At 41.7% G+C, this 25,279-nt stretch overlaps 1 protein-coding gene across 5 annotated transcripts in view; it reads right to left on the reverse strand.

The window, feature by feature from the left end:
• cemip (cell migration inducing hyaluronidase 1) overlaps positions 1-25,279 on the reverse strand; it is a 193,816-nt gene that overhangs the window by 110,725 nt on the left and 57,812 nt on the right. For all 5 annotated transcript variants that reach the window (XM_085165079.1, XM_085165070.1, XM_085165060.1 and 2 more), the window contains exons 2-3: positions 9,504-9,683; positions 732-869 (exon numbers count right to left, since the gene is read on the reverse strand). In XM_085165079.1, coding sequence (XP_085021205.1) covers positions 732-869; positions 9,504-9,558 — 193 coding nt within the window. In that variant the 5' untranslated portion in view covers positions 9,559-9,683. The remainder of the gene's footprint in view (positions 1-731; positions 870-9,503; positions 9,684-25,279) is intronic.

The raw sequence follows: 25,279 nt of genomic DNA on the forward strand, positions 1-25,279 counted from the left end.
GAAACTAGCGAGCTAACTTCCTGTTAACTTCTAGCTACGTTAAATTTAATAACTTCTATTTTCACGGATGTTAAACTTAATTGTTACACCTGGTAAAGGAGCAACACTGATGATTTAATTAAAGATGAAAGAATTTAGACAGTTTTTTACTCTGTGTTCGTTTGACTTTGGGACCTGAAGGAGACGGAGTTTAGGACCCAGATTACTCCGCGAAGCTCCTCACTACGGCAGCCGTAATGCTCTGACGATCCATCAAGCAGTGCGGCTTACCAAAGTTGTACTAAAACATTTTTAACAGATTTCTGCCCAAATCGGTTCAAGGTCAGTAAGCACAACCAGAATTCACACATAAGGCACACTCTCGATTTTTGAGAAAATTAAAGGATTTTAAGTGTGGAAGACACGTTATACAGAAGAAAAGAATATATCGTGATATATATCGTTACCGCACATGCTTGAAATTATATCGCGATATGAATTTTAAGCCATATCGCCCAGCCCTAGTCCAAATGTTACTTTTCTCTGGTGGGTCTGTGTTGGGTTCAGCTAAATTCAAACCACTGCAACTATGGGACACCTTTTGTTATCTCTGAAGCATGTAAGAATTCTACCAATCATGATCTTTCTTCTTCCTTTCTCTTGCTAGTTTTCTTCCTATGCTGAAGCTTTTCTCCTGAAATATCACTTCAGTTTAGAGAAAGATAAAGACATGATAGATTTGTTCAGTTTACCTCCACTGAGAATCTCAATAGAGTGGACAGTAGCTGAAGTTGTGAGAAGGACCTTCCTGCCATAACTGATCATCACACGGTGGTCTTCACTGTGTCCTGGCATCCATGGTTGCAGTCCTGGCTCCTTATCTGGGCATACTGAATGACACAGAAAAAAACACCGTTAACTTTGATCAGCTCATCAGTCATGGATCAACATGTGTACATTTCACTCATGAAAAGATTTCAGAACAGTTTTTAGTCCATGTTTAGGGACAAATATTGTGCACTGTTATATACTGAATGTTTTTCATTTTATAGACATCAAAAAATACAAACGTTTAAAATATACAGATGGCCAACAAAGCAAAGGAAAATGAAATATAGAGTTTCTTAGTGCATCTTCAGTGCTCCCTGACATTGATTGTCCTTCTTTGGTGAAGCCCAGACTGACGTCCCTGCAGCAGAAAGAAGTGATGATGCTAGTCACAGCTGTCAGAACAAATATTGTTGTGCCCTCACATATGTGGATCACAGACTTTCATTGATTACAGATAAATATCAAATCTGAGAACTTTGTTGATTGCACCTTGTTTTTTGTATCCAACTCTGAGGCTGTGGGATCATTTCACAGATGCACTGGTGGAATATTTTTAACCGCTTTTTCACTGTTGGTCACTAAAAGCAGATTATTTCATGCAAAAATTATTAAAAACTACACCACATTACCACATTTCTTTCTGTTTTCATCCTCCTGTCTATGACTCACTACTCTATGTTGGTGCTTAAATGAAGGATGTCTCAGCTCCTAAAATTCACCAAGTGAAAGTGAAGTGAAAGGAAAGATGGGGCTGCAGGTGGAGCTTCAACTGTAAACGCGCAAGTGCATCTTTTTTACCTTCAGTGGACGCAGTGTTTCAGTGTTCAAAAATAAATTCTTGTTCATAAGAAATATGTGTCTGTCATATTTCACAATGCTTAATTAAATTTGTCTGTCCATGTGATAACACCCATTGGAAGTCAAAAAAGAATGAAAAGGTTCTATACTAAAAGAGCCAAGCTAGGACAAGTTCTTAAAATGCAATCAAACAGGACACCGCTGTAATTTAACAAATGCAATTTAATTAAATTTTACGTAAGTGGATTAAGAGACAGCCCCAGGTCAGTGCCTCAGTCTTACAGCCCTTGCACATTTTTATTGGCCTGCAAAAAAAACCTTTTGTATTTATATTTTTAAATATGAATGCAGTTATTATTATTGTATTTGTTACACAAGACAATATGGTTTAGTACACCCCATGCCTCCATGGTTGCTGCAGACATTACTACGATTTAAAGAGGCACAGCTGCTGTCAGCCTTCAGTGAGCTTGATGTTAAACATTGTGTCAGACAAAGTTAACAGTTCATCTGCATATTTATAGCTCAGTGGTGGCCCCATGATCGGAAGGTCAGGGGTTCGAATCCACTGAATGGCTACCCTGAGGTACCACTGAGCTACCGTCCCTACACACTGCTCCCCGGGCGCCCAATGGCTGCCCAATGCATCACTGAATGAATGAGTTAAATGCAGAGAGGAATTTCCCCACGGGGATCTATAAAGTATACATTATTATTATTTTAACGTAATGTCTGTAGCTTTAGATTTTCCATGTATAAAACAAACAGTGGTAGATGGAGAAGCTACAAAGTTCAAAGGACTCCTGCCAGCATTTTCCCAGTAGGTTTTAATGGTAAATGGCCTGTATTTGTACAGCGCTTTACTAGCCCCTAATGACCCCAAAGCGCTTTACACATCCAGTCACACACACATTCACACACTGGTGATGGCAGCTACATTGTAGCCACAGCCACCCTGGGGCGCACTGACTGAGGCGAGGCTGCCGGACACTGGCGCCACCGGGCCCTCTGACCGCCACCAGTAGGCAACGGGTGAAGTGTCTTGCCCAAGGACACAACGACCGAGACTGTCCAAGCCGGGGCTCAAACCGGCAACCTTCCGATTACAAGGTGAACTCCCAACTCTTGAGCCACGATCACCCCATGGTGATTACAGGACCCAATGATTTTGGATGCTAGAAAAAAAGGTTTTCTTTCACTCAACCTGAGTTCACCCTCTCAGTAACGGCTACACCTCTTTGCTCTTCACTGTTTGAGACTCTGTGTTAAACTATGACATCATCTTTAATTCAATTCAAGTCAGTTTTATTTATACAGCCCCAAATCAAAACAGTCACCTCAAGGCACTTTATATTGTAAGGTTGACCCTACTATGAGTCTACTTTACAATATAAGATAGACTTATACGGCCTTCTTCCTCCGGTTGGTAACCATCACCAGTTTGCTGTCTTTGGAAGTGCCACAGGTAATTCTGCGGTACTTCACATAGTCTTGATAATCGCCCCCGGAGGGTCCAGGTTTCTACCTTTGCCATGATCCTATCCATCAGGTCAGCTGCTCTCGCACTCAATGCACCTTCAGCATCGTCTATTAGAAGATGTGAATGCAGCATTACTGTGACCATCGCTGCAACCAACCAGCTGATCTACACTACCAATCCCAAGGAGATGCTCTGTCCCGACTGCTGTTCTGCATAGGCCTGAACCCCCTCTGAGAGATCATTGACAAAACTGGCTACAGATACTGGAGCAATCATCAGCCACCTCCTTTACATGGGTGACATCAAGCGAATGAGACATCGATTCAATGATCCACAATAGGATCTACAGCAATGGCTTTAGAAAGTCATTCAGACTAGAGAAGTGTAGTCAGATGGCAACAAAGGGAGGGAAAGTAGTGAGAAGATACCCTGATGGGATAATAAACTGGCCAAAGTAGGAGATAGAAGCCACTGACATCAAGACAAGGGAGCTCCTTACCATGCACGGAGGGTTTCACGCTAACACCAGCACCCTGAGACCGTATGCTAAACAAAAGAAAGGAAGCTGAGGACTAGTGAATGTCAGAACCACCATCCAGTATGAGACAACGAATATCCACAAAGACATCAGGAAGATGGCCATAACTGAGCGCGTGCTTAGTGAACACCACAGGCAGCAAAAAGAAGGAAAGAAGGGGAGGAAGCAGAAGAACCATCATGGAAGGACAGGCCCCTGATAAAAGACATGGCTGACATCCAGAAATCCTACCAGTGGCTGGACAAAGCTGGACTGAAGGACAGAACACAAAGGCACTAATCATGGCAGGAACCGGCACAATGTACAGGAATATCTGTGCTGAGCATGGCCTGGAAGTCCTGAGGCCAAAATGGGACATCCCCCTTAGGGTGTGATCTTAGCTTGAGAATGACCAAGCTAAGGTCCTCTGGGACAAACAGACAAACTGGTGATGGCTAACAACCAGCAACATGGTAGTCGTGGAAAGGCATGGCTGTAATGACAGATATAGCTATACTGAGTGATAGCGTCATCAGGAAAAAGGAACACGAGAAGATCAAGAAGTACAAGCTGAGGTGAGCTTGAGGAGATGTGCAGGTTGATGCAACAGTGGCTCCAGCGGATCCAACATCCAAGATTTCTGTCCAGCAGAGTGCAGTCCTAAGAACACCAGATCACCAGACCCTCAAACTCACAGGCAGCCACATTGTTTGTCAGATAGTCATAAATATGAGGTAAAGCAGAAATCAATCGGGTACAGCGTCCAATTTCTCAACAAGCCCGTCGTTTAAAGTGGCCTCTAACTATAAGCATTAAAAAATCCAGGTAAGTTGAAAAATCTTACCTGCTGTGGAGTTATTATGGAGTAAATTATTCATAGCCATGAAAATAATCTTTTGTAACAGGCGGCAAACCCAGCAACATTGCATTACTTGTGTTTTATTACACAGCCAATTGATGTTAGAGTAACAATAATCAAGTTAGGCCTGTGTGGCCTCCTACACATTGTGTCCAAGCAGCTCCCTCTTCTAAATAATAATAATAATAATAATAATAATAATAAATGTTATTCATGAGCGCCTTTCCAGTCACCCAAGGACACTTTACAATAGGATAAAACACTTAGTAAAACAGAATAAGAACAATAAAATAAAAGCACAAGATAAAATTAACAAACAGTGGATTCACAGTGAATATGCAGATTTGAACAGATGAGTTTTGAGTTGGGATTTAAACTGGGGGAGAGAACCAATGTTTCTTATTTCTGGGGCCAGAGCAGCTGAAAGCTCTGCTTCCCATGCTGGTGAGGCAGAAGGAAGGTACAGAAAGCTGGATAGAAAAAGAAGATCAAAGTGAACGGGCAGAACAGGTGGTGGTTAACAGGTCAGAAAGGTAAGCAGGAGCGAGGTTATGAATGGCCTTGAAGGTGAGCAGAAGAAGTTTGTATATTATCTGGAACTTCACAGGGAGCCAGTGAAGTTCCTGAAGAACAGGTGATGTGCTGGTAGGAGGGGTTCTGGTGATAATGCGAGCAGCAGAGTTTTGAACCAGTTGAAGCTTATGGAGGGATTTTTGGGGGAGGCCATGCAGAAGAGAACTGCAGTGGTCAATACAGGAGGTAACAAGACTGTGGACAAGAATGGACGTAGACTGGGTGGAAAGAGAAGGATGTAATCTGTTAATGTTGCGTAGATGGAAGTAGGCAGAGCGGGTGAGATTATTGATGTGAGATTTATAGGAAAGTGAACTGTCTAGGATGACACCAAGGCTCTTAACCTGAGCAGAAGTGAAAACTGTGGAGTTATCGATGGTGAGTGAGAAAGACGCTCAGACACTGAGTATGTCCAGTAATGCGAATTCTTCTGAAGTACATCCTGTTGTTATATGGGAGAAGGCCACTTTGGCATCAGCGTCCTCTACTACATGATATCTCATTGTCATTCACATTCTGCATCATTTAAGTCCATCTCCCATATATTTATCAGCTCATACTGGTTATAAAACCGACTGCAAACAGCAATACTGACAGTTGAATCCAGCTGCATTAAATGGTGAACCAGGACATAAGACTAAAATCATTCTTCATCAGTCATTCTTTGCCTGCCCACTAATCCATAGAAGAAAAAACAACAACTAAAAAATCCGATTACTTCCAGTTATGCCCACGTATCATGATGTCACCAAATTCCTCAGAGTTCGAGCCGCTCATTGATATGCAGCACGATTACTACGCCTCTAATAAAAAGTAGATCTGCATCAGATTGGGGAGCTCTTATGGTTGTGATGAGAAAGATTTTCTCCGTTTGCAGTCTGACTAAAGCTGCATTAAAGAAGAGCCATGAAGAAAGATGCAGATACGTGTGTTAAGTTTAAAGTGGAAGAACTTTTGTAATGCTTTAGGCACACACACACACACACACACACACACACACACACACACACACACACACACAATGTAGGGCCAGGATTGGTTGTGACCAATTGGGCCCAATGCCTTTGAGATAAAGAATTCTACTTTCCCGTACAAAATCCAGGTAAACACAAACTTGTAGTGTGTGTGTGTGTGTGTGTGTTTAGACGTCTTTGTGATACTTGTGGAGACCAACTGTCCCTTATGGGGACAAAACGCCCATCTCATTGAGTTTGAAGACATTTTTGAGGCTCAAAATGTTGTTTTAATGTCAGGTTTAGGGTTTAGGCAAAGGGTCAGGGTTAGGCATGCTGTTCTGATGTTAGGGTGAGCGGCTGGGGAAAGCATTATGTCAATTAGATGTCCTCCCTAAGATATGAGAACGAGTGTGTGTATGTGTGTGAGAGAGAGATTGAATGTCTTTTCTTTCTGTCCACAGGCATGTATGCAGAGTGTATGCGCATGCATATGATCAGAGATGGGCAGTAACGCGTTACTTTGCAATCTGAGTCAGTTCCATGAAGGTTTTTCTGAGATTGAACAGCAGGGAAACGTGTGGTGTATTCCTGTCCCGTCCATCAGATGGTCCCTGTGGTGTTTTCTATTAATTATTAAAAACTATTAAAAACTCTGAAATGCATGTGTTGCAGATTGGCTATAATCTAATCTTTTATAAACCACCTTCTCCCTCTGGATGCAGTTAATAAGGTGTGACAATAGTTTAATATTACTAGTTTCTTTTTTTTCCTTTTTCTTTTTAACATACATTTTGAAATGAAAACCTTTATGAGTGGGACACAGACAGAGGAGGATGAAAGTAGTAGGTTAAACATCTCTCTTACGTTACTTGTAACGCGTTACTGTAATCCGATTACTTTTTTCAAGTAACGAGTAAAGTAAGGGATTACCATTGCAAAAACGTTAATTAGATTACCGTTACTTTCCCGTAGGAACGCTGCGTTACTGCGTTACTAAAACCGTGATTTTTTTGCGAGAATGTCTCATGACAGTGACGTAAGCGAGTGCGACGTTCATGACAACAGCTGTGTGCAGATCAACAATGGATCATATATCGAGTGCAGAGAGAGTATGAGCGTGCAGCGTTTAAAGCGTGGAAGTACTGACCTTACTTTGAGTTTGATTCCATAAAAAGTGACAAAAACATTAGTGTCCGTTGTGCGTGGGAAGAAAACTTCTTTTTACAGAGAAAAAAACCCCTAAACTTCTGAGCAAGCACCGAGTAGCTACGACGTAATGGGAAACTCACAGAGAAACTCGCGGATTCTTCCACTGACCGCAGCACACCTGCACCAGGGTAACCCTCCGCCTACCCCACTCCTGCTTTACAGGTGAAAATAGAGCAACAGGACCGGTAGTCTTTGACTTTATTTATTTTCTGCTGTGTTTTACTTGCATCTATTTGAAAGACTGAGTGTAAACACACAAAGTTTTGCTTGATGCATAAAGTTAAAAGATTAAAACTAATAAAACAAGTTTTAAAAAGAGACTTTTCCATTTGATTACATTTTGTATGATGATTATGTAGAAAAAGTAGAATTGGGCTGAAAGATCTATCACTTTATCACCTATTCAGGTTGTAAATCGTGTTTTTAAAGTAAGTAAGTAACTAAGTAACTAATTACTTTTGAAAATAAGTAATCAGTAAAGTAATGGGACTACTTTTTTTGGGAATAATCAGTAATTAGTTACTGATTACTTCCCAAAAAAAGTAATCAGTAACTAATTACTGATTACTTCCCAAAAAAAGTAATGGGATTACTTTTTTTGGGAAGTAATCAGTAATTAGTTACTGATTACTTTTTTCAAGTAACTTGACCAACACTGCATATGATTATGTCATACATGTGCATGCACTGTATCTTACTATGTGTGAGGAAGGGTGGGTGGAAATCTGATTTAATCCAGCATCCCTAAATCATCCAATTTTGCTGCTCAGTTCAGTCAAGCCAAACAACAGCTCTCCTCTCACACTGCCTCCCCCGTTCCTTCTCTCCCATTCTGGGAAATCAATCTGATGAAAAACATTAGCATCCATCAAACCTCTTTAGCCGTAAATCCACAAGTTGATGATAGTATTCTTGCAGGTGAACATCATAGATCACAGTGCTTTCTGCTGATTGATTTCACTACAGCCAGCACTTGTTATTTTATCTACGTTCTGCACATCTGTTATCTTTTCTTTAAGCATGTATTTACATCCATTCGTATGCCGAAGAGGGACGATGTCTGATGAAATGTATGTTTTAGAAATGCTATTGTGTTGCTCACTTATATCACCACGTTACACAAAATGTTCATATTACCTGTCAGTGCCACAGAAAAAATGTCATTTCAAGTCAATTAAGATCGTCATGATGATGAAGGAAGAAAGTCTCTGGTTGCTTTTAGAGAAGGGGATCAGCTGATAAAATGTTCCTACGTTGACCCTGAAGAGTGGGGATAACACTGCACAGAACAGTGCAAGCATCAGTGGCAATATCCTTTATACTGATGAAGTCAGAACTATAAATAGCATGAAATGAAAGAGCTGGGGTGCAGATGAGGTATAGCGAGTCCATGCTGACTGCAGCAGCTTCAATAGCATCCCTGAAATGGAATTTGTCAGTAGGTTATCACTCAGACGAGCTGATATGTCCAGATTACCACAAATATGCTCAATTGTCATGAAAAGAAAAAGAGAAATTAGGTTTTCCTGTTGATGTATTTCATTTGGGCACCGGAGAACTGCTGTAGTCCAACACATCTTTCAGGTTGTTACAGTCACAGTCAGGCAGACTCACGAGTAGAAACGATTTTTGGACTTAAATTGAAAGATTTCTCTTTAAATGAAAACAGCATGCAATTTCCAAATCCAGCTCAAAGAGAGCAACATTAGTATTCTGTCAGCGGCAGAGCGGCTGGTCTTCTTTCCACCGTGTCAGTCTATGTGTGTGTGCAGGGAGGTGTTCATGGCAATATGTGGTCCTGGGGACATTAGCCCACAGACCACTATGTCAGATCCACGGTAGTCAAAACGCCAAAAGGCAGGTTCAACAACAAAGCAGAAAAAGCATGAAAGCAGGAACTGGGATGGAACTGGGTTGCAGAGTCAGCACTAACACTATATTCTAACTCATTTCATAATAGTTTCGATGTCTGCTTCGACATGAAAACTTTTGTGACTGTCACATGTTTATGACAGTGCAGTTACACTGAACAAATGGTTGGTTAGAAAAGTCGTCAAGTGATAAAAACCTCTTTAAAAAAGAAGAACATGGCAGCTCAGCTTAGGTTTCAAAGGTTATATCAGGATATACCAAACGACTGCTGAACACGCGGCTCGCTCAATTAAATTTGTGTGAAAACATTCTCACCCTATACAAAAAACACATGCTTGTGCAAATTTACCATAAGTTTCATGAAACTTACCACTGTGGGTATGTGAAGTACACACACACTCAGACACAGAGTAAATTGGCTTTTCTTACCTGTGTGGATGGTCGGCAGCAGCAGAGCTGCCAGGAACACGACGCACGTCTTCATCTCTCTCAGCCTGACCGACGTTGCACCTGAGGCTTTCAAAGGCTGCGGCAGACCTCCCAGTGGGCTTCAGACGTGGTTTCAGAGTACCAAGAGCCAAGTTCACAGAGGGAGGCCACCAAAAGCACCTACAATATCACATTGAAATGCAAAGGATCAGTCAGACATGTACAAATAGACAAAGATTGAATGAACAAACCTGTAATGGAACATCACACGCCATCCACATTTCAGGATAGCTTTGTCATACACTTTATTCAGCATTTCAGAACATTTGATGTCTTACAGGGTTATGTAACTTCATATAGCTGTTAACGATATACTGGATAGTTTCGTATAGTAGAAATAAATCACATTCACTGTTGCTGCTGTTTTCCTTTAGTTGTCATAATTGACTGCACTGTCTCACACTATGCTATAGTGCTACTTAAATCCAGCTCCCTTTGATCAGTGCATTTCCTAGACGCTCTGTGCTCATTCACTTGCTCATTTTTACAAACACGCCGATTTCTTTGGTAGAAAAGGTTCTACACTGTGAATAAAAAATATGTTTGTTTTCTTAGGAAATGTTTGTACAGACACAGACAGCACAAGTAAACTGTGGGAGAATCCGTGCCATCAGATTTCCGGTGGCATTCCCAGTCTCCCCGTCCATAGAGAAGCCAAGCTGGAAGCAGTGACTGAGGTTGTTACTGACCATAGCTGCTGCACAACCACATCCTAAAAATATGCTGCAACATTTTGCATTTTCAGTTACTTATTTAATATCTGCGCAATGTTCACTGCAGATTAATTAATGGAAAGTGTGTTCTGCTTTTGAAAAAACAGTCACTTAATGACCAAACACAGTATCCTGATGCTGTGATTAGATTTAATTAGTTCATGCTGCCATGTGGGAAATGCAGCGAGATGCTGTGAGCATAAAAGAGTGCTATAATAATTAATCATCATTTATTTTATCTTATAATTAGCTTGCTGTTTGTCTATGGGTGACACAGTTAGTGTGACTTTCTCAGTGCAGTCAGCTATGGTACACTGGCCGACCATGAGCTCCGAATCACTGTTCACAACAACTTAATGAACTATAGACTCGGTCTGTTTGCTAGACTTTATATTGCTAATGCTACTTATACTTTATCAGTGTCCAGCATGAATGAAAGATTGTGAAAACGCTCTGCCAGCTGTCTTCATGTGTGCGCTCACAGCAAACATTTCTCCCAGGTTTTCTCCCTGCGTATTAGTGTAATATGTTTATCTTGTCTGGCAGCAAATTAATTACTGATGAGGCGGCTGCAACAAAAGCAAAATAAAAGATTGTTTTTCTTTCTTTCTTGAGCAAATATGAGGTTTGTGGATGTCATAGTTGAACAACAAAATTTCCATGTGGAAATCACTGTTTATTTAATCTGGCCTCTAATCTTGCTGTGGATACAAGTGGCAGAAACGAGCTTTTTCCGAAGGGTGGCTGGCCTTCTTTAGAGATAAGGTACCGGTACTGATTTTCAAGTATAAGGGTAATGTGCAGAGCTGCATCAGCTACAAAAGGATGCAACCGAGGAGCCCAACTGTTATGCTCTGGGAAAGACTTGCTGAAGCTCGGTTAAGAAGAGAGGTGTTGATCTGTGAGTTCGGCTTTGTGCCAGAACAGATGCAATGTTTGCTTTGGGAAATACATTTGCTGTCAGTTTGTCTAACCAACGGGACTGTTTCGTTTCCTAGTGACATCACTGCACAGTTTTATTTTTAGAAATTAAAGTCTTGTCTCCATATTAACCGAATCGTCTCAAAATCTTTTGTTGTAGATGTTTTCAAGTTTTCACTTGTTGAAAAGATAAGCATGGACAAATCACATCAGCACTGCCTGAATCTGAATGCACAAAAGATTCTTCTATTTGCAGCTGAGGGCATATTGTGGAAACATTATCATCAGCAGTGCAATAAGAACAACAATAATAATAACATAAGTAAGAACAGATGTGTTATACCATCATAAATTGTGCAAGTTGTCAAATCCAATGCGATGCATTATAGTAAAGTTTCTTGGTGGATCAGGGGATTTATGAAGTAAATCAAAACCAGTTGTTTAAAATAATGATTTAGTGCATAAGTGAGACACAGTTTTTAAACTGCATTTATTATTGTGACTGTGCAATCGAAATACTCCTCGAGGAGCTGGAGTGATGCACGCTCACGACGGTGTAGAAGTTCATATAAATGAGCTTGCTTTAGATTACCCTTCAGTTTGTGTTCTCGTTGATGCACTGAGTGTGAGTGCCCCATGAGTGAGTTCACATGCTGTCTTCTCTAAAGACTAAAAGGCTCCTGACTTGGCAGTGAAAACAGGTTCAGTGCATGTGTTTCTGTTAGTAGTACTCTAGAATCAAACGGGGGGTCTGAAAAAGCTGCAGATAAGACAAACAAACAAGTAAATCCATGGACTCTCATCTTAATATGCATGTTTACAGCCGAGCTCAAAAACAGTTTCAGCTTCCCATGGGAGCAGATTCTTCTCATAACTCACCCTCTGGATACCAGTAAGGCTTAAAGTTAGGGCCACGATCACTTAGATGGGGGTTACTTAGCAAATCCTCATCTCATTCAAACTTCTGGTTTTAAAGAACCAATACGGTAACTGTCAAGTGGTTAGTGAGGGTTGAAAATGTGGAGAACAGAGCCTGATGGGTGGGTGAAACAGAAAGAGGTGTGGAAATCAATCTTCTACATACAGTCCATGCTTGAGCCTTACAAGCTACTCTTCTAAGTACAGGACATGCTACTTTTTTAAATTGATTATGAGGTGTGGAATCTTACAGAAGTTATTATCAGTCCTTTAAAGCTAACGGTATTCTCACAAAAATATCAAATAGAACCAATCAAAAGCCCAAAATGAGCAGCTGTGAGACTTTCAAATACAATAGAGCTGCCTTTGTATTACCAAGCCCAAGAGATGTGAAAAACTCTGAAAACTGTGATTTAAATTTCTACCTCCACTTTATCAAAATGAAAACCTTATGATACCCATATGGAAAAGATATATATAAATCTTATAAAGTTTTTATCTGTCTTGTATGAAACTTGTATGAAAAGCATACAAGAATGAAAACACATATAAGATCCCTTGAAGAATTATATAATGAAACTTGTATGTTTTGGATACTTGGATACAAAATATATGAAAGTAATGAGAAAGTGGCCACTTTCATGAGTAAATCATGTATGGTTTTACTATTTCTTTTCCATATGGGTAGTAAGCGGTCAGTAACCACTGATAAAACTTCTCAGCTGCAACTCTAGCACATCTGATGTAACAGATGGCCATTTGGATGCAAAGGTGCAGCATTTTTGTCAGCTTACAAGTAATGTATGTTCTATTTGTATGCATCTGTTAGCAAACAATATTGTACACAACACACTATACACTATTGTCATTTATACCCAAGGGTCTACAAAGAACAACTTAGGACAGTGTTCTGGCACTTTCATTTAATTAATAATTACCGTATTTTCTGCACTATAAGGCGCACTTAAAATTGACAGTGTGCCTCATAATCTGGTATGAATTCTGGTTGTGCTTAGTGACCTCGAACCAATTGTATGTGGCACACGGCGCTCAAAAATTTGTCAAAAAATGTTTTGTTACCACTAAATTTAGCTACAAAGCCCCACCACTTGATGGATTGTCGGAGCATTACGACTACTGTAGTCAGGAGCCTCGCAGACTCGGAGTAATCTGGGTCCAAAACTCCGTCAGCTTCAGGTCCCAAAGTCAAACAAACACTGCAGCATCACTGAGAGTTAAAAACTGTCTAAATTCTTTCATCTTTAATAAAAGGATCAGCGTTGCTGCTTTACCAGGTGTAACAATCAAGTTTAACATCCAGGCATCCATGAAAACAAGTTATTAAATTTAATGGAGTTAGAAGTTAGCAGGAAGTTAGCTCGCTAGTTTCGCTAGTTACCTAAACATGATATAGCATGTTCAGCCTGAGAGATTTCTGAAAAAATTCAAACGTACAGCTCTGCTGTCACTTCCAACATAAATGAAGACAGAAAACTAAACAGCAGTGACGTTTGTAGGGTTACTGAAGTTGGACTAGCTGGTATATAATGATGTGCTACGTGATTGCTAGCGACACAGCTATGTTAGCATAATATAAACACAGTGAAGCTGGAGGATAACTTTTGTCCACTTGATGAAAGTTAACGTGAGGGTTTCTGATGGTTAGAGACAAATGCAATCGGTGATGCTGTTGTATAGGAATTTCTTTCACTAAGGTATTAATGACATTATTTTATTGTATTAACATGTCTGACACTCATACTTAAGACAAATGGTAGGGGGTGTAGCAAGGATGTTGGGGGGAAAACAGGAACTCCAGAGGACCAGTCTTTTGTCTCTTAGGGAGTGTGAACCTTGAGGTGTGAAACAGCTGTGTACTGCCTTTTGTTCCCGGAGAAGGTATTTAACTGAGAGCCATGCTAGGCTCAGAGAGACTCTGCTGACCGTCTGTCCCGCGGCCATGGGGGCTCCACAAGCTTGTTTGTATGTTGTCTTTGTGTGCATGGATTAAAGAATGTTAGCTACCGCTCACCGCTCGTCTGCAGGCTTTATTTAAGTGGAAAACTTCCACAACAAAATGGCGCTGTGAGCAGGGTGGTCCGTGTGGTCGCTGAACAACGGTTCCGTGGACGGGCTGATCACCCCTGAGGGAAAAGGTACCTTTGTCCTACCAGCTGTTGAAGCGAAGGAAATGGAGGAGTCACGGAGCTGTGTGTTTCAGTCACCACCGGGATCATCGATTTTGAGGGGACTTCTGCAGATGGGTGAGTTGTAGCTAACTTTGTATACAGTTATGAGGAGTTTTTTGTCTGGCCGAGTGGTGAAGTGCTTGCTGCTCCGGAGTTTGAGTCTCTGGAGGGAAAATCCTGGGGTTAGAGTCCCCAGGCTTGTGTTCGGTTCCGGTGTTGTGGAAAAGAAAAGCAGTCGTCTGCAAGAGTAATTGCAAAAACACCGGTCCATCACAGGGAACGGTGGTTCCCTGTGATAATAATAATCACCGTTGATAATCACGTCTGCACAATACAGTGTGTGGAGTGACGGTATTTTAGCACTTTTCTGCCGGTAAGGGAAGAAGGCCATTGCAGGGGACGCTCTGAATGTAAATATGGGATCTAGATCCAGTTGCAGCGGACGTTTCATCAGGCGGCCAGAGACAAAACTCAATACGTGACTGTATGGTAAGAATTGAGTAGATGTGTGGTGTGTAAGATTGCAGAGAATGGTTGTGTGGGAAACGTTGATGTGTGTGTAAAAACAGTGAAAAATGGGGTTACAAAATGTTGAAAATGGGGAACAAAGAAAAAAGAGAAAAAAAAGAGAGAGGAGTGTAGAAATGTGTGTAACAGTTGTTTCCAACTAGAGGGAGAAGGTGGTACTGCAGGCCACCAGCTCCCCTAGGGTGGACACACACAAAATTAGCAGAATTGTTGATGAAAATGAGCAATAAAATTAGGGCGAGGGTTTTGTGTTTAATGATCAAAATGTCTCAGTGTGTCACTTGCAGGTGAAGAGCAGACCTGGATCAATTTTCCACGTGCAGCAGTCGGAAGAAAATTATAGGTTAACACCATTAGAAACACTCAAGCCAAGTTTTGGCTGAATTGTTTTACAGCTTAACTTCCATGTGTTTGTCACCCTGAGAACACAAGCTCCAAGAATCTCTCCCTGAAGACAAGAAATGCAGTTTCAGAACAACGAGATGGATCTCAAGAGCTCACAGCAGCATCCTGAGCAGTGAAGAAAAGGTCCAGCAGCTGTGCAAGACAGCGACAGCAAGGAGAAAAATGGCATCATCATGACTGGATGGATGGATGTGCATTTCCAAGGAGCTGCAACTTCACTGTGTGTGAATGGACTTTTGAAAAGACTGCCTGAGTTGGACATTTGCCACTTTCGGCGCAAAAATGGCAAAATGAGACCGTGGAAAACAGGACAAAGCTGAAAGACAACTGACTCTCACTGGACTGCTGCAAGGGGGGAGAGATGAGATGAGACCACAGTGGAAGGAGCAGGGGAGGACATGGAGGAAGGCTGTTGTAGTGTGGGAATGAAATTTGGGTTTAGGAAACTGGGAAGAAAAACGACTGCCTTGCGTGGAGAATTGAAAAGTGTCTGGAGCACCGCAAAAAGGAGAGGTACACAAAAATTACACAAACAGAAAAATGCATTAATCCTACTAACACAAACACACATGCAATGAAGCTCATGAAGACCAAATAGCATTTTAAGCATTTCTGTTACCATCATCTTGTCCGGTTAGCTTAGTAGGTTAAGAAGTGATACATAGACTAGTGAACTAGTGTTATTTTTGGGGAAGGATGATTGAATCAGCGGTGAACAGAATGCTGCGGGAGGGTCAGATGAGTGGGGACTAATAGATTATTGAGTTTCTGGTTTCTGATGTGTGAGGGAGGTCTTGTCGTGACACACATCTGGGTACATGGGGAAAACAAAACTCATTATCTGATAGAATATTGCTGTTGTGTGAGGTGTGTGACTGGTGGATGAAAGTTTTGGAGATTTACTGATGCTTTTTCCTTTGGTACCACTTTGAACCTGGCAATTAGTTTTGTTTTTTCATCATTCTAAGAGAGTACGCTTAGACAACTTCTAAAACTAGGCCTTCATATTTTTTGATTTTTAACAGTGCACTGAGATTTTTGTTTGGCAATTTTCTCTTTTTCAAGCAGGCCTGCAAGATCGGAATCGAAAGCGCTACACAACATGTTGATCAATCGCAAGTGAGCTTCTCCAAAATTAAAATGGGCTCGGGAGAAAGCCACTTTTTTGGGACAATCAGAAAACAAGTCCCTGGCAAAAAGGATTCAGCGAGGTAATCCAGTCTAAATTCTTTTTTATTTTTTGAACTGACGTCATTGCTGGCAGTAGAAACTTATTGCGTCACGAGAGGTTCTACTGTCAGCAAATAAAAATGGGAACTGACTATGCAAGATTGCACCTCCACCTTGACCTGACAAAAGGGTGGATGTATGTATGTTTCTTTTTACAGGAGCAGAAAGGTGACAGCAACATCCTGGGTTGCATGGGCTTTTGAGCCGTGCTGACTTAACCTTTTAAATGCCACTTTCTGTGTCTTTGTGAATTTACCAGCGGTGTGTTATTCATGACCTTGTATTGTTTACAGTGCAGAGGTCACTGTGAGAAAGTGTGCATACAGACGCACTGCGCTAACATCTATATCACTTTTTCCACAGCAGAGGGTTAATCATATGATCTAATCACATGATTTACAGCAGGACACACCACTGGCTAATGTTTTTTCTTACAACAGGGCCTGGAGTGAAGCTACTTCAGGGGAGAAGCCGTGAGAATTTTTAAGAGACAATGCACAACTTTATTGTGCATGTCTAATTGTGCTAAGCTAACATAGGGCAAAAGAGGGTTTTCCGGGGAAGTTTTCATTTTTAAATTGCAGGAACCGTGACATGAGGGATATGGAAGGATTGACTGAGGCGCAGATGCAAACTATGACTGGGAGAGAACGCTTCAAGAGGACCAGTGAGAAGCAGGGACCATCTGCAGGACAACAGACAAACGACAGTGGGCTTCCAAAGGATTGTCACGAGGAGATTTTGAACAGCAAAATCTTAAAAATAAAATGAAAGAGTTTCGCCGTTGACGCTGAGGAAGACAACTAAGGTGTACGACGTGCTCTGCCTTAAATCTACAGCCGCGTTGGAACAGAAATCGAGGGATGGAGAGAGCGTGCCAAGCTCCAAAAGTGACAGCGCAAGGAAGATCAGCGTTGGAATTATGACTCTGTAAATGGCACAGACACCAGGAGCCATGACTGTGACTGGGAATGACCACCTAATGCTGTTTCACTTTGCCATGCAAAGTACTTTGACACTCTGGAGAAGACCTTTCCTCTGTGTCATTGTTGTTTCCATTTGCATGTGAGAGCTTAGATTGTGGGGAAGATTAAAGATGAACAAAGGGTGGTGGGAGAACAGTGAAGTGAGGATACACAGTGTGAAACTCCTTTAAGTGTACAATAATGTTGATGTGATATACAGAATGTCAGGAAAGAAATTCTGGTTTTAATGTGATTCTTGATTTTAGAATCAAAGGGTGGAATTGTATAGGAATTTCTTTCACTAAGGTATTAATGACATTATTTTATTGTATTAACATGTCTGACACTCATACTGTAAGACAAATGGTAGGGGGTGTAGCAAGGATGTTGGGGGGAAAACAGGAACTCCAGAGGACCAGTCTTTTGTCTCTTAGGGAGTGTGAACCTTGAGGTGTGAAACAGCTGTGTACTGCCTTTTGTTCCCGGAGAAGGTATTTAACTGAGAGCCATGCTAGGCTCAGAGAGACTCTGCTGACCGTCTGTCCCGCGGCCATGGGGGCTCCACAAGCTTGTTTGTATGTTGTCTTTGTGTGCATGGATTAAAGAATGTTAGCTACCGCTCACCGCTCGTCTGCAGGCTTTATTTAAGTGGAAAACTTCCACAACACTGTAAACGGACCAAACTTCAGTCAGGAGAACAACTGAGAAAATCCATCCACAATACGAGGATGGAGCAACCGAGCCGAATTCAACATTAATGAATCAATGGTGCGGAAGTGAAGAAAGCAAGAAGAATGAGTTGAGTAAAGTTTGACTTATCTGATTGTTTAGTTTTGCTTAATGGTAAATGGACTGGTTCTTATATAGCGCTTTTCTACTCATCTGAGCACTCAAAGCGCTTTACACAACTTGTGCATTCACCCATTCACACCCATTCGCACAAGCACATCTCTCTAAGTGCTTTATATCTAACATTCACACACATTCATACTCCGATGGATGCACCGGAGAGCAATTTGGGGTTAGTATCTTGCCCAAGGATATTTGGCATGCAGACTAGGCGAAGCCAGGAATCGAACCACCAACCTTCCGATCAGTAGATGACCTGCTCTACCACCTGAGCTACAGTCACTTAATGCGCCTTATAATCCGGTGCGCCTTATGGTCTGAAAAATACAGTAAATCTGACAGAAAGACTTATTAACAAGAGTTAATTTTTTATGTAACTGCTGCTGCTTCCACCTGAGACCTTAAAGTTACTTGCTCAGGAACAATGTTCCCTCTAATTTTTCATGTGTCTGAACAAACACACGAACTCCCTGAGCGGTCCCGTACCATAAATAAAACACCGAGTTGTATTATGAGTATGAGTCTGCAGGCCTGACAACAGCAGATGTATCACTGCTGTAACACCTGTAACATTCAGCAGTCGCCTCATTGTTCTGACACACACAACAAAACTATTGACTACACTACACACTAACTACACACTAACTCTAGACTCCAAAAACGCTAAACGTCGCAAATCTCTCACATCTCAAACACGCCGTCACTCCTAAAACTTCCCCCTTCCTAAACAACTAAATGCCATGTTGCCATATCATTTTTTGATTGGTCGACATGGTACATTTTTCGACCAATAGGAAAGGGTGGGGGTTTTTTTGCTTCTGTTTTTGTTCATACAGTGGGGCAAAAAAGTATTTAGTCAGCCACCGATTGTGCAAGTTCCCCCACTTAAAATGATGACAGAGGTCAGTAATTTGCACCAGAGGTACACTTCAACTGTGAGAGACAGAATGTGAAAAAAAAATCCATGAATTCACATGGTAGGATTTGTAAAGAATTTATTCGTAAATCAGGGTGGAAAATAAGTATTTGGTCAATAACAAAAATACAACTCAATACTTTGTAACATAACCTTTGTTGGCAATAACAGAGGTCAAACGTTTACTATAGGTCTTTACCAGGTTTGCACACACAGTAGCTGGTATTTTGGCCCATTCCTCCATGCAGATCTTCTCAAGAGCAGTGATGTTTTGGGGCTGTCGCCGAGCAACACGGACTTTCAACTCCCGCCACAGATTTTCTATGGGGTTGAGGTCTGGAGACTGGCTAGGCCACTCCAGGACTTTCAAATGCTTCTTACGGAGCCACTCCTTTGTTGCCCGGGCGGTGTGTTTTGGATCATTGTCATGTTGGAAGACCCAGCCTCGTTTCATCTTCAAAGTTCTCACTGATGGAAGGAGGTTTTGGCTCAAAATCTCACGATACTTGGCCCCATTCATTCTGTCCTTAACACGGATCAGTCGTCCTGTCCCCTTGGCAGAAAAACAGCCCCATAGCATGATGTTTCCACCCCCATGCTTCACAGTAGGTATGGTGTTCTTGGGATGCAACTCAGTATTCTTCTTCCTCCAAACACGACGAGTTGAGTTTATACCAAAAAGTTCTACTTTGGTTTCATCTGACCACATGACATTCTCCCAATCCTCTGCTGTATCATCCATGTGCTCTCTGGCAAACTTCAGACGGGCCTGGACATGCACTGGCTTCAGCAGCGGAACACGTCTGGCACTGCGGGATTTGATTCCCTGCCGTTGTAGTGTGTTACTGATGGTGACCTTTGTTACTTTGGTCCCAGCTCTCTGCAGGTCATTCACCAGGTCCCCCCGTGTGGTTCTGGGATCTTTGCTCACCGTTCTCATGATCATTTTGACCCCACGGGATGAGATCTTGCGTGGAGCCCCAGATCGAGGGAGATTATCAGTGGTCTTGTATGTCTTCCATTTTCTGATGATTGCTCCCACAGTTGATTTTTTCACACCAAGCTGCTTGCCTATTGTAGATTCACTCTTCCCAGTCTGGTGCAGGTCTACAATTCTTTTCCTGGTGTCCTTCGAAAGCTCTTTGGTCTTGGCCATGGCGGAGTTTGGAGTCTGACTGGTTGAGGCTGTGGACAGGTGTCTTTTATACAGATGATGAGGTCAAACAGGTGCCATTCATACAGGTAACGAGTGGGGGACAGAAAAGCTTCTTACAGAAGACGTTACAGGTCTGTGAGAGCCAGGGATTTTCCTTGTTTGAGGTGACCAAATACTTATTTTCCACCCTGATTTACGAATAAATTCTTTACAAATCCTACCATGTGAATTCATGGATTTTTTTTTCACATTCTGTCTCTCACAGTTGAAGTGTACCTCTGGTGCAAATTACTGACCTCTGTCATCATTTTAAGTGGGGGAACTTGCACAATCGGTGGCTGACTAAATACTTTTTTGCCCCACTGTACCTGCAACACACCCTTCATCCCTACTCACCCCTATTATGTGTTCATGGACAGTTGACAAGGGACTGCAGGGGAAGAGGGTTTGTTTTGTGTTTTTAGCACAGGAATGGAAAAAGAGCATGGCAGTAAATGATCTGACCGTGCTAATATATAATAATAAAAATAAATAAATAATAAATAATTGTTTCTCCTGTTCTCAGAGCAGCTTTAGTGACATTATTAACCCTTTCATGCATGAATTATGACAACCTCAACCTTTCTCAAGTATTTTTATTCATCTTTAGACATGAAAAAAATATTTTTGAACTTCATTTTTTAAACATGTACTTTTCAAAAAATGTTTCACATGTCCACTTATACATGTCCACTTATACATGTCCACTTATACATGTCCACTGACTGACAAGTGGGTGCAGGTATGGAGTGACACATCAGTGCCAAATGTAGTGGTTTATGTACAAGTACACCATCAACACTGACACGAATACAAGAAAACAGCTGTTGAACAGCTGTAACTGTAGAGACCACTATGTGTGGAAGGGAGAAAGCATATTGTCGGGAATTGTGACGTACAGCTAAGTGGAAAAGCTATTTGCTATTGCGCTGCTCAGCTTTTAGCAAGGTTAGTAATTACACTTGACCTCCTCAGTTGACGTCCATATTCTAGCTGAGCAAAACCTGTTTTAAAAGAATAAAGGCTCGAGTGGAAATGGATTCACATCATGATACCACTTGTAGAACAAAAGGAAAAGAAAGCAGGAAGCGAAAGGCAGCAATATGGAGGTGACGAAAATGAAGGTGGTTATAAATCCAGTGGTATTGTTTCTCCAGGGCTGGCTCCTGCTGTTGTATTCCTTCCAAACAGCAGTCAGCCTTTGCAAAAGCCTTATTGCTGCACAGCTTTGTGCTGGCTGAGAGGAAGTGACTCACACACTCATCACTTACAGCCTTTTGTGCGGAAGACATGAACATAAAGGAAGAAAGCCACAAGGGGAAAGAGCATGTCGTTAAACAGTGTATTGAAAGAATAGAAAATGTGTCCTGATGCTGGAGAAGTTTTAAGCAAACAAACATTTTCCATGCAACGTCTCTCCATGGCTGTGTGATAAGGAAGACAAACGGCTAGTCATATAACTTCCTCATCAAGGGAGAGTCAAAATAAGGGCAACAAGATGCATCACAACAGGGATCAGTGGCAGATAATTATTCAATCTGAAGAACAGGAGCAGGATCCATAACTCTTTTCAACCAGCCACACTTGGCAGGCACTGTGAAGCATATCTGGTTTAGTTATTTAGGAGTTGTTTTAAAGCAATTTTTAAATTACAATAAATGTAGCATCGCCAACTTTTTACAATAAAGAAAAAGCAAAGAAAAATCTTAAAAATATATCAACTTTGTCCCGTGTATCTACCACCATCTTTGTTTTTGTGGCATTCTCCAATAGATTACAATTCAGGATCCTCTGAGTGCCACGTCTCTGGTTGTCCTGCAGCGTTTGATCACAGTGTGTGTGAGGAAATTCCACACTTGAAAAACAGAAAGAGACGTTATCGTCTGTGAAGGTTCTCAGTCATCCAGGTCAGGAAGAGGAGTTTAGCAAACAGAGATCACAGATGTTTTCACATGAGCCTGTTTCTGGCCTGGATATGTGCAGTTATGTGGAAATGAGGCGTCTCGTAAGGTGAAGAAAAACAATTTAAAAAATAAAACTTGACAGTTATGAGTCAGGCAATAGGACAAAAATTAGGAAGACATATAGGTGTCCAACATTTTTAAAGCCTTGCATCTAAGGCTACGTTCACACTGCAGGCGAAAGCGCATCAAATCCATTTTTTTTGATCCTCTGCGACCCATCTATCCGATCATGGTGTGACAGTGTGAACGGCACAAATCCGATATTTTCAAATCCGATCTGGGTCACTTTCATATGTGGTACTGAATCCGATACATATCTGATGTTTTAGAAAGCGACTGCTATTTGATGGTCAAGTCGCATTAAATCCGTCTTTTACGTCACTGACACGAGACAGACGCCAATTATCAGCGCCGGAGAAGACATCGCGAACGCTTCCTGTCCATCCCGTGTAGATGTCAGTGAAACTGTTGGGAAGACAACGTTGGAGAAACGTGAACATTTTATTTGTTCTGTATAATCTGCAGATTCTGACAGAAATCTGCAACTATCCTTTGAAGCAGCGCTCCTCTAAAACAGCAATAAGGATCATTATTAGGTTATTTACATTATTATGTAAATAACAAAATAACTTAAAGCAAAAATTGGGAAACGTAAAGTCTGAAGTCTTTATATTAAGGCCATCAGTCAAACAATACTGTTGCTCTGGGTCTAAACAGAGCACGTTGTGTGTGACGTCTTCTTTTGCGCGTTTGCTGTCACATTTTATCTGTAGTGTGAACGAGCAGACAAAAAAAAACGGATTTGATCCAAAAATCGGAATTGAGCATCAAGACCTGCAGAGTGAACGTAGCCTAATATGTTTTTACAGATTTCAATTGTCTGATGCACACTCAGTAATGAATGCTAGGCCTGAATGCTGGGAACGCTTTCAAAATTCCATGAAAAATACATGTAAACCATTTTTAGTGTCTTTTTATTTTTCCTTATAGCATCACAAGTTATTACCATCAGGGGGGCAACGAGAAATACCCACAAATCTGTCACGTTGTAACCATAAAATCATGCATCCTGCTCATGATGTCAAGCTTAAACAACAGCACGGCGGCTCTCCTTTTCTCTTCTCAAATTGTGAGCATACACATGTTCACAAGAATGAGTAACCATGGTTACAGGGAGACGCTCTGTCACTCTGCAGTTCTTATGATTCCTTATAAACAATCTGTGGTTTTTATTTCCATGCTTGACAAATTGGCCAAAGAACGGCAGGAGACAGATGCTGTCCAGTGTAGCAGGTGATTTATTGATCATCACTGTGACCAAAATTATTTATAAAAATAAAAAAAGCTTAATAACTCCAAAGTTAACTTGGTACAAATAAACACAACTGAACTCAGCTACACTAACCTGGTCCTCCTCTCTCAAACACCTGAGTGCTTCTGCTTCAATACTCTACCCAAAGCTACCACAATGTTCTCCTATGGAAACATCACAATCATAATCAAACACTGATGCTACGCTTTACCAGCAATAAGACACAATTCAAAGGTAAAGCCATTGCATTTTACAACAATACATATAACTCTCAAGCAAACAAACCACTAAAACTGATTTTAGGGGTTTGTTTGCTTGAGATCATCATCCCCCCTCTTCACCCGGTCCCTTCCTGTGACATCAGCACTAGACAGGAAGCTATAAATACAGGAAGTGAGGCAGCACTTCCTCCCTTTGCTCCTGGAACACAGGTAAGTAAGGTGAGCTCAAACAAAGCAAACTGGACAAACTAACAGTTGAAATAAATAAAATGTTAACTTAACAAACTTGTCCAAGTTAATTTAACTTACTTAGACTTAGATCCTCCCGCGCCGATCGACGCATCGGGCGACAAGAGAACGCCATCGAACTCGGTCTATCGCGGCAGTTGTTGCTTCATCCCATGGCAGTTCGACTGAACGTAAATCTTCAAGGAACGTCCTCCTCCATGTTATTTTAGGTCTTCCTTGCCGTCTCTTTCCATTCTTCGGGTTCCACAGAACCGCGACACGGGCAGGTCTCGGGCCCGGTAGCCGAAAGATGTGACCGGCAAATCTGAACCGACGCTTGGTGACTTGGACATGGAGCGGCTCTACTCCCGCACGGCGATATACAGGGTGGGCCATTTATATGGATACACCGTAATAACATGGGAATGGTTGGTGATATTAAAGTCCTGTTTGTGGCACATTAGTATATGTGAGGGGGCAAACTCCTCAAGATGGGTGGTGACCATTTAGAAGTCGGCCATCTTGGATACAACTTTTGTTTTTTCAGTAGGAAGAGGGTCATGTGACACCTCAAACTTATTGGTAATGTCACAAGAAAAACAATGGTGTGCTTGGTTTCAATGTAACTTTATTCTTTCCCACCCTGTACTTCTTCATTGGTAACGCGATCCCGATATGTGATCTTGAGCAGCCGTCGAAGACAACGTTGTTGGAAGACGTCAAGATGGCGGTTGATCTTTGCAGTTGATTTCCAAGTCTCCGCTGCATACAGTGCCGTCGGTATAACGATGGTCTTCAGGAGCCACAACTTGGTTGATAAAGGCAGTGCGGTGGTCATCCATATAGGTCGTAATCGTTGAAAGGCTGCCCATGCTTTCCCAATTCTGCACTTAACGTCATGCTCCACGTCCCCGTCACTGCTAAAAGTGCAACCCAGGTACATGAACCTGTCCACCTCTTCTAGCTGCTGCTGGGACGCAGCCTTGTCGCACACCAGTATCGATGTTAAAATATTCCGTGATGCCGTTGTCTGTCAACAACTAGAGTTGCGGTACAACGCTTGGAACGCGGTAACGAAGCGGTCGGGTACGCCGTAAGACTTGACGATTTTCCAGAGCGTGTCCAGTGTTGCCAACTTAGCGACTTTGTCGCTATATTTAGC

This window comes from Neolamprologus multifasciatus, chromosome 1 (genome assembly GCF_963576455.1).
Source record: "Neolamprologus multifasciatus chromosome 1, fNeoMul1.2, whole genome shotgun sequence".
Lineage (NCBI taxonomy): Eukaryota > Metazoa > Chordata > Actinopteri > Cichliformes > Cichlidae > Neolamprologus > Neolamprologus multifasciatus.